Raw genomic sequence first — 10,253 nt, forward strand, 5'->3', positions numbered from 1 at the left:
TCACTGTGGGAGTTAATGTAGTAGCTAAATAATGAATTGGTAGGAAACGAGAGTATCCAGAAATTTGTAAAGTTAAAGGAAGTGGGTGGGTACCGTGGCTCAATCCTTTTAATCCCAGCACTTTGGGAGGCTGAGGTAAATGGATCGCTTGAGTCCAAAAGTTTGAGAACAGCCTGGGCAACATAGCAAAACTTTGTATTTATTTAAAAAATAGGCCGGGTGCGGTGGCTCACGCCTATAATCCCAGCACTTTGGGAGACTGAGGTGGGAGGATCACTTGAGGTCAGAAGTTCCAGACCAGCCTGGCCAATATGGTGAAACCCCATCTCTATTAAAAATACAAAAATTAGCCAGGCGTGGTGGCGGGCATCTGTAATCTCAGCTACTCTTCTCGGGAGGCTGGGGCAGGAGAATCCTTGAACCTGGAAGGCAGAGGTTGCAGTGAGCTAAGATCATACATACCACTGCACTCCAGCCTGGGTGACAGAGCCAGACTCTGTCTCAAAAAATAATAATAATAATAAACTATTAACTTTTGACTTATAATCAAAATTGACCAAAATGGTCAAAAGTTAAAAGAGTATATACTCTAGGGCCAGACATGGTGGCTCACGCCTGTAATCCCAGCACTTTGGGAAGCCGATGCGGGCGGATCACGAGGTCAGATTGAGACCATCCTGGTTAACACAGTGAAACCCTGTCTCTACTAAAAATACAAAAAAATTAGCCGGGCGTGGCCGCGTGTGCCTGTAGTCCCAGCTGCTGGGGAGGCGAGGCAGGAGAATAGCATGAACCTGGGAGACCGAGCTTGCAGTGAGCCGAGATCACGCCACTGCACTCCAGCCTTGGTGACACAGCAAGACTCCGTCTCAAAAAAAAAAAAAAAATTAGCCAGGCATGATGGTGGGTACCTGTAATCCCAGCTACTCAGAAGGTTGAGGCAGGGAATCCTTGAACCCGGGAGGCGGAGACTGCAGTGAGCCAAGATCATGCCACTGCACTCCAGCCTAGACAACAGAGTGAGACCATGTCTCAAAAAAAAAGAGAAGAGTATAAACTCTAGAGTGCACCTCCTTGCTTCAAATTAGACTCTACCACTAACTAGATATACGACCCTGATCAAGTTATTTAATCTGGGTTTCAATCTTGTTTTCTGTCAAATGAATATTATAATAAGTGGGTACCCAAATCAGGGTTTTGTAAAGATTAGGTGAGCTAACATATGTAAATGCTTAAAATAATTCCTGGTACATAGTAAAGGTTATATATAAGTGTTAGCTATTATTCTCCAGTGTATTCTGTTGAAACTAGGTACTTTTTTATCCTTTCCTTTGAGAACCAATCTATTTGTCTCCTCTTCTTGCATCCCCTTGCCCCCCATCTGTTTCCTGCATATCAAAGCTTACAAATTTGAATTAAAAGGGAAGCAAAATCAGAGAATTACTGAAGAAGAATATGTAACAACGTGGTACTTCAGCTTGCCTGGTGCTAGTATTCAGACTGACATCCATAACAATCATTCAGAGGGTGACTGAGGTTTTCAATTCATGAAGCTACAGTCTCCCATTGGGCCTCTTTTCTCCATTCACACACTCCTTACTATTCTAACAGTTCTTTTAAGAAGGCCAAAAAAGCCCTCGATGAACAAATAAGGCAAATCAGAAACTACTTACCTTGAATAGTGATGGTAACAGCTTTCTTCTTCCCTCAGTTTACAACTACAATCCAATACAAACAGTAGAATATCTCTACCTACCAGGAAGCAATGAGACTCAATCAAGCTGAGACTTGCTTTCAATTTTTATGAATGTGCAAACTTTTCTCTTTCCCTCCCTTAAGTCAAGAAACTGAGGACATAAAGATGAATCTAAACAAAGTCAGACTTTTTTCTCTAAATTCTCATCATCTTACTGTCTCTATAGTCTAGAATCCCCGGAGTTATGGGAAACCTGAGAATATATTTTAACCAGCATTTACATTAGGGATCATATTTAGAAAGTATGGTAAATATTAATTATTTATTGCATTCCAGAAAGAAACACAAAACACTTTTTTCTTCTTTTTGTTGAGATGGGGTCTCGCTCTGTCACCCAGGCTGGAATGCAGTGGCGTGATCACTGCACACTGCAGCCTCAAACTCCTGGGCTCAAATTTTCCTCCTACCTCAGCCTCCCAAGTTGCTGGGATCACAGGTGTGCATCACCCCACCCAGCTACAAAGGATTTCTTAAAAAAGGAACTAACATTACAAAGAGAGAGTAAAGAGAAAGAAGAAATTAATATTAAAAATTGCATAATACAGGACATTTACAGACCCTCATCAATTCATCCTCTTCCGCAACTTCTCAATGAATACAGTAGTGGATTTGTTTTCAAAGATGGCTTCTCACCACCCTCCATCCCCATCTGAAGCTGACATAGCGGGAGCAGCATTCAGAGTCCATGTACACATTCAAAGAGATTAAAGTTTAACAAAAATACATAGATTCTAAATACATACTTTAGACAAAAGAAGGGCTCCAAGCATCATAGATACAAAAGCTAAGCCACAAAGCTAAGCAAATTGGTCTGGAGTAGGAGTCCAAGGAAGTCCAATTCTACAATAGTTTGTCGCTTGGAAACACGTTACTACTTTGAGGTTGACTAAATATCAGTTATGAACAACCAAAATACTGTCGATAGTTGTGTGTCATCTCTGATGAGTATGACAACTAAAATTATGTTCTTAGAGTAGGTTCTAGGGAGAAAAAATTCAGTTACGACACTCATGAGCCACAACAGAAACCATTATAACACAAAAGAATAACTGTACATCTTTTTCTTCTTACTTCTTTTTTTTTTTTTTTTTTGAGACAAGAGTCTTGCTCTGTCGCCCAAACTGGAGTGCAGTGGCCGGATCTCAGCTCACTGCAAGCTCCGCCTCCTGGGTTTACGCCATTCTCCTGCCTCAGCCTCCGGAGTAGCTGGGACTACAGGTGCCCGCCACCTCGCCCGGCTAGTTTTTTGTATTTTTAGTAGAGACGGGGTTTCACCGTATTAGCCAGGATGGTCTCGATCTCCTGACCTCGTGATCCGCCTGTCTCGGCCTCCCAAAGTGCTGGGATTACAGGCTTGAGCCACCGCGCCCGGCCTTCTTCTTACTTCTTAACATCTTTTTTTTTTTTTTTCCCGAGATGGAGCCTTGTTCTGTTACTCAAGCTGGAATGCAGTGATGTGATCTCGGCTCATTGAAACCTCCACCTCCCGGGTTCAAGCAATTCTCCTGCCTCAGCCTCCCAAGTAGTTGGGATTATAGGCGTGCACCAAGACACCCAGCTAATTTTTGTATTTTTAGTAGAGATGGAGTTTCACCATGTTGGCCAGGCTGGTCTTGAACGCCGGCTCTCGTGATCCACCCCACCTTGGCCTCCCAAAGTTCTGGGATTACCCACCGTGCCCTGCCTTTATTTTTATTTTTGAGGAAATGGGGTCTCATTGTGTTGCCCAGGCTGGTCTTGAACTCCTGGGCTCAAGCAATCCTCCCTCCTTAGCCTCCCAAACAACTGGGTTTATAGAGTATATGCCTTTTGTACAGGATTCTCACATATAAATCACAGATCTCTGATACCTGTACAATGTAAGTCAAAAACCCAAAAGGCTTAAGAGTAGAGGTCTAAGCATCATGCCACTCCCCCACTCCCACAAATCAGGACTCAAATTCTATTAATTGGAACTTACCTACATTCCGATTTTCAAAAATTCAAGAATTGGACTACCAGTTCAGAAGAGCAATTTTTCCAAACATGTAGGAAGCTTGTTGCTTTTGAATTCTGGATCAGAGCTCAAGGGAGACAGAATTCCCCTTTTATTTTTTTTTTAATTTTTTCTTTTTTTTTTTTTGAGACAGTCTCATTCTGTCACTGTGCCCAATCTAGAATTTCCTTTTAAATATAAAAGTATTTGGAAGGCCAGATGCAGTGGTATGTGTCTGTAGTCCTAGCTACTTGGGAGGTTGAGATGGCAGGAATGCTTCAGGTCAGGAGTTCAAGACCAGTGTGAGCCACATAACCTCTTTTTTTTTCTGTCTCTACAAAAAAAGTTAAAATTAGCCAGGCACGATGGCATGTGCCTGCAGTCCCGGCTACCCAGGAGGCTGAGCGGGGAGGGCTGCTTGAGACCAGGAGTTAGAGGTTGCAGTGAACTATCATCTCACCACTGCACTCCAGCCTGGGCAACAGAGCAAAACCCTGTCTCTGAAAAAAAGAAAACAAAATTTATTTGGGAAAGGTGCCTCCAAGCCTCTTTGAGATTCTCAAAGTCCAGTGAGCACGTGGTTCTAATAATCATTGGAGTATACCGTACAGTCATCTGATTGCAGATGTCCAGCCTCTGCTGTGATTGGCTACTGCGTTTGCCATAGTCGTTGTTAAATATTTTGAATATCACCATTATTTACAACTAAAATATTCCCTACATTACAAATGAAACAAAAAGAAGAATAAAGAATTCAGGTTGCTGACTTAAAAGCATGCACTGGTATGGAAGGATTAATAACATTCCCTTGTGTTCATGGAGGACTTCAGATCTCTCGACTGTTTTTACAGCAATTCTTTACACTGACCCTCAGAACAACTGAGATAGAGGAGAAAGAATAGCAAAAAGGAGGGTTGTGGGAGAAAGAGCGAGAGAAACCACAAGCTCCACTTTAACAAACATAGAGGCAAGTTACAGAGGTTTTGGGTGATTTGCCCATGGTCAAAGGGAAGGTGAGTAATGGAGGCCAGGCAGGATCCTAGCAAGTGTTCTGTCCACTCAACCACCAAGCTTTGGACTGGAACATCAAGTAGGAGCAGACCAAAGAGCACAACAAGCGGAACTCAGCTCATCGCTTCTAGGTTGTAACACTTCCCTTCTTTTTTCTCTACTCTTTATCTTGTCACGTTTAGTTCCATGGAAACTGGCAGAGCCAGATGGATTTCAGACAACTAAAACATATGTGGGGAAAGAAGGAGACCTTCCTTAAAAATACAAACCCTTCTCTTCCCTTTTGCAGCCATCACCGAAGCAGGAGCAGCCAAAATGAAATTCAATCCCTCTGTGACTTCCAATCGAGGCAAGAACTGCAAAAGGCATTTCAATGCAACTTCCAACATTAGCAGGAAGATTATGTTTTCCCCTCTCTCCAAAGAGTTGAGACAGAAGTACAATGTGTGATCCATGCCTATCCGAAAGGTTTTGATGAAGGTCAGGTTGTATGAGGACACTATAAAAGTCAACAAATTGGCAAAGTAGTCCAAGCTTACAGGAAGAAATATGTCATCTACATTGAATGGATGCAACGGAAAAGGCTAATGGCACAATTGTCCATGTAGACGTTCACTATAGCAAGGTAGTTCTCACTAGGCTAAAACGGGACAAAGATGGCAAAAAGATTCTTGAACAGAAAGCCAAATCTCAACAAGTAGGAAAGGAAAAGGGCAAATACAAGGAAGAAACAATTGAGAAGATGCAGGAATAAAGTAATCTTATATACAAGCTTTGGTAAAAACTTGAAACAAAAAAAAGAAAATACAAACCTTGATCTCAATCTATAGGTTTCCTTTTGCTGGCCAACTGAGATTTAGTATGTATTGGATTGTAGTTGTAGGACGAGGGAAAGGAAAAAAGTTTTTAAAAAGCTTTAAAATAAGCTAGGTTAAAATGATCATAAAAAACACAACTTTTTACTTTAGCAAATATAAAATTTCTGAAGTTACATTTAGAAGCCTTATCAAAAGTAGAGGAGCAAAGATACCAGACATAAATTAATCATAAGATCCAGTTCAAGCGTTTCAATCACAGGAGAAAACTATAAATTGTAATTACTTAAACATGGTCATACAAAGTCTAGCTCTGTTGCCAAGGCTGGAGTGCAGTGGCGCAATCTGGGCTCACTGAAACCTCTACCTCCCAGGTTCAAGCGATTCTCCTGCCTCAGCCTCCCAAGTAGCTGGGATTACAGGCGCCGACCACCACGCCTGGCTAATTTTGTTTATTTTTACCACAGACAGGGTTTTACCATGTTGGCTAGGCTGGTCTCAAACTCCTGACCTCAGGTGATTCACCGGCCTTGGTCTCCCAAAGTGTTGGGATTACAGGCAAGAGCTACCATGCCTGGCCCTGAATTAAATTTTTAACAGGAGGATTATAACCTGATTATAGGTCAGGCACCATGGCTCACACCTGTAATCCTAGCACTTTGGGAGGCTGAGGCAGGTGGATCACCTGAGGGCAGAATTCGAAACCAGGCCGGGCGCGGAGGCTCACGCCTGTAATCCCAGCACTTTGGGAGGCCGAAGCAGGCAGATCACCTGAGGTCAGGAGTTTGAGACCAGCCTGGCCAACATATTGAAACCCCGTCTCTACTAAAAATACAAAAATTAGCCAGGCATGTGGCACACGCCCGTAATCCCAACTACTCGGGAGGCTGAGGCAGAAGAATCTCATGAACCCAGGAAGCAGAGGTTGCAGTGAGCTGAGATTCCACTACTGCACTCCAGCCTGGGCAACGGAGGGAGACTCCGTCTCAAAAAAAAAACAAGAAAAAAGAGAATTGCAAAGCGATATACAGGATGTGCGTGGTGGCTCACGCCTGTAATCCCAACACTTTGGAGGGCCAAGGTGGGCAAATCACCTAAGATCAGGAGTTCGAGACCAGCCTGGACAATATGGTGAAACCCCGTGTCTCTACTAAAAATACAAAAATTAGCCAGGCATGTGGCACGTGCCTGTAATCCCAGCTACTCGGGAAGCTGAGGCTGGAGAATGGCTTGAACCCAGGAGGTGGGGGTTGCAGTGAGCCAAGATTGCGCCACTATACTCCAGCCTGGTCAACAGAGAGGGACTCCATCTCAAAAAAAAACAAAAAAGTGATATACAAAATAACATATCGTAAAATTTAGAAACTTTCTAACATTGCTCTTCTGTAAACTGAAGACAAATCATAGAGCTTTCCTAATAATATTGTCCTTTGGACTCCATGTTGAGTGTCCAAATATTATATGTCAAGAGTTCTATCAGCCAGGCTGAGTGCAAAGTTATCCCACCACTCAGCCTGGGTGACAGAACAAGAGCCTATCTCAAAAAAAAAAGGAAAGAGAGAAAAAGGAGAGAAAGAGGAGAAGAGGAAAGGAAAGAAAGAGGGGAGGGGAGGGGAGGGAAGGGAAGCGAAGGGAAGAGGAGGGAGGGAAGGGAAGCGAAGGGAAGAGGAGGGAGGGAAGGGAAGCGGATGGAAGGGAAGCGAAGGGAAGGGAAGGGAAGGTAAAGGAAAGGAAAGGAATGTTGGGAGAATTTGACTCAAAATTTGAATTTTCAAATGGGTGCAGTAGTGTGTGCCTCTAGTCCCAACACTTTGGGAGGCTGAAGCAGGAAGATCACTTGAATCCAGGAGTTTAAGCCATCCTGGGCAACAGAGCAAGACTCCATCTCTAAAATAATCTTTTTTTGGCAAAAAAGTTGTGTGAGTGAATAATGTTGGCACAACTGACAAGTCATATGTAAAATTTATTCCATCCATCCCTCACTCCCTCTATAAAAGTAAACATAAGATCAACATGCCAAAACAAATAGTTTTAGTAAAGAAACATGACTAGGGCTGGGCACAGTGGCTCACACCTATAATCCTACACTTTGGGAGGCCGAAGCGGGTGGATAACCTGAAATCAGGAATTCGAGACCAGCCTGGCCAACGTGGCGAAACCCCATCTCTACTAAAAATACAAAAATCAGCCAGGCATGGTGGCGTGAGCCTGTAATCCCAGCTACTGGGGGGCTGAGGCAGGAGAATCGCTTGAACCTGGGAGGCAGAGGTTGCAGTGAGCTGAGATCGTGCCACTGCACCCCAGCCTGGGCAACAGAGCAAGACTCTGTCTCCAAAAAAAAAGAAAAAGAAAAAGAAAAACATGACTAAATGTCTTTAACTTAGAATGGGAAGGGAATTTCTACACACAACACAAAATTTAGAAGTAACAGAGGAAAAAAACTAACATGTTTGGCCATGTAAAATGTCTGTATAGGGAAAAAAAATCTTAGAACCAAAGGTCAAATCTAAAACTGGGAAATAAAATATTAGCAATATCTGAAAGAAAAAGAACTAACGTCCTAACTCCCAAACTCATAAAAATGAATATTTAAAAAACAGAAATAGGTCAGGTGAGAATTTGAGGAGTTTGAGATCAGCCTGGGCAACGTGACAAATGCCCGTCTCTACAGAAAATACAAAAATTGGCCGGGTGCAGAGACTCATGCCTGTAATCCCAGCACTTTGGGAGGCCGACGCAGGCAGATCACGAGGTCAGGAGATCGAGACCATCCTGGCTAACACGGGAAAACCCCATCTCTACTAAAAATACAAAAAATTAGCCGGTCGTGGTGGCAGGGGCCTGTAGTCCCAGCTACTGGGAGGCTGAGGCAAGAGAATGGCGTGAATCCAGGAGGCGGAGCTTGCAGTGAGCTGAGATCACACCACTGCACTTCAGCCTAGGTAAGAGCGAGACTAGGTCTCAAAAAAATAAAAAAATAAAAATAAAGAAAATACAAAAATTAGCTGGGTGTGGTGGCACGCGCCTGTAGTCCCAGCTACTTTTGGGAGGCTGAGAGAGGAGGATGACTTGAGCCTGGAAGGTGAAGGCTGCAGTGAGTTGTGATCACGCCACTGTACTCCAGCCTGGGAGACAGAGCCAGACCCTGTCTCAAAAAAGGAGAGGAGAGGAGGGGAGGGGAGGGGAGGGAGAGGGGGTAAGAGAAGGGAGAGGAGAGGGAAGAGGAGAGGGAGGAGAGGTAAGAGGAGAGGGAAGAGAAGGAAAGGAAAAGAGAAGGAAAGGAATTGCTAATCATGGTTGTCTCTAGAGAATGCAACTACTTTTACTGTATAGGAGTAGTTATTACTATAGTCATAATTCATTACAATTTTTTTAAAGAAAAAAGATAAATTTTGAAAAGTAACAGCTGGTCCAAGTGAAGTGCAGTGATGTTTAAAACTCTGATCACAATCAGTTACAGTTTTCTTTGTTTTTTCTCCATTCACACTGCATTACATGACTAGCCTTCAAAAAAATTTTTTTAATTTTTAAACATTTCCAAAAGTAGAACTGTCAAAGAGAATGCAAGCTTTTCACATAGTTATAAGTTGAGGCTACTCCTTATCCTCTACTGTAAAAGGACTATTTTTCAGTTGGCATATGATAATTTCATATATACAACTGAATATAGAAAAACAACTAATGTGTGCTACTAAATCAATGTCACACTTTTTATTTTAATACATAACTTTTTTTGAGGATGCACCCAGGAAAAAATACAAGTCACAGGACACCTGCAACCTGTGCTTTCCTCAATGCCACTCATATAATCTAAACCAAATTAAGTATTTTAACAGAAAATTAATTTGTCAGAAATAAAATATACCTAACTCCTCTTACCTGCCATAGATCCAGCCATTAATCTGTGCACATGACCTGAAATTCCCAGCTTCGTAGTAATTAACTAGAAAACAAGAACACCGAATTAAATGAGATATTTTTTAAATGCTGCCCATTTTACTGTTTAATAATGAAGATTTATTTCAAGAGTTACAGGACTAATAAAAAGAAAATTAATAATAAATGTGAACGAAATGAGCACAATTAAATACAGCTTGGCAGTATTATATCACAGCAAAAGGGGATGTTCCTCTGTAGTCTCTGCTTTAATTTTTTGCATTTCTGCAGAAGCAAGCTAGCTTAGAATTGCTAAATATATGATACTGTGTATTAAGGAACACAAGCCCTTAACAAGTGACTGAAGGTAGTAGGAATAAATTGCTACTTATTTATTTATTTTTTTTTGAGACAGACTCGCTCTGTGTCCCAGGCTGGATTGCACTGGCGCAATCTCAGCTCACTGCAACCTTCACCTCCTAGGTTCAAGAGATTCTCCTGCCTCAGCCTCCCAAGTAGCTGGGACTACAGCCACACACCACTACGCCGGGCTAATTTTTTATTTTTCAGTAGAGACGGGGTTTCACCATATTGGTCAGGCTGGTCTCAAACTCCTGACCTCAGGTGATCCACCTACCTCGGGCTCCCAAAGTGCTGGGATTATAGGCGTAAGCCACCGCACCTGGCCTAATTTTTTATTTTTATTTTTTTAATGCTTTATATAGACAATGAAGTCCTGATATATAAATGGTATCAATTCTCTCTGGCTGACTAGCTTAGAAGCTTAGAATGTTGCTCCGATCTCTGCTGCTTGTTCTTT

At 42.4% G+C, this 10,253-nt stretch overlaps 1 protein-coding gene across 1 annotated transcript in view; it reads right to left on the reverse strand.

Annotated features, from left to right (window-relative positions):
* The window catches only part of SLC25A16 (solute carrier family 25 (mitochondrial carrier), member 16), a 40,157-nt gene that overhangs the window by 7,914 nt on the left and 21,990 nt on the right, over positions 1-10,253 (reverse strand). The window contains exon 4 of the mRNA XM_011929419.1: positions 9,437-9,500. Within this exon, the coding sequence (XP_011784809.1) occupies positions 9,437-9,500 (64 nt within the window). The remainder of the gene's footprint in view (positions 1-9,436; positions 9,501-10,253) is intronic.

This window comes from Colobus angolensis, unplaced genomic scaffold, assembly GCF_000951035.1.
Source record: "Colobus angolensis palliatus isolate OR3802 unplaced genomic scaffold, Cang.pa_1.0 Scaffold12, whole genome shotgun sequence".
In the NCBI taxonomy this organism is placed as follows: domain Eukaryota; kingdom Metazoa; phylum Chordata; class Mammalia; order Primates; family Cercopithecidae; genus Colobus; species Colobus angolensis.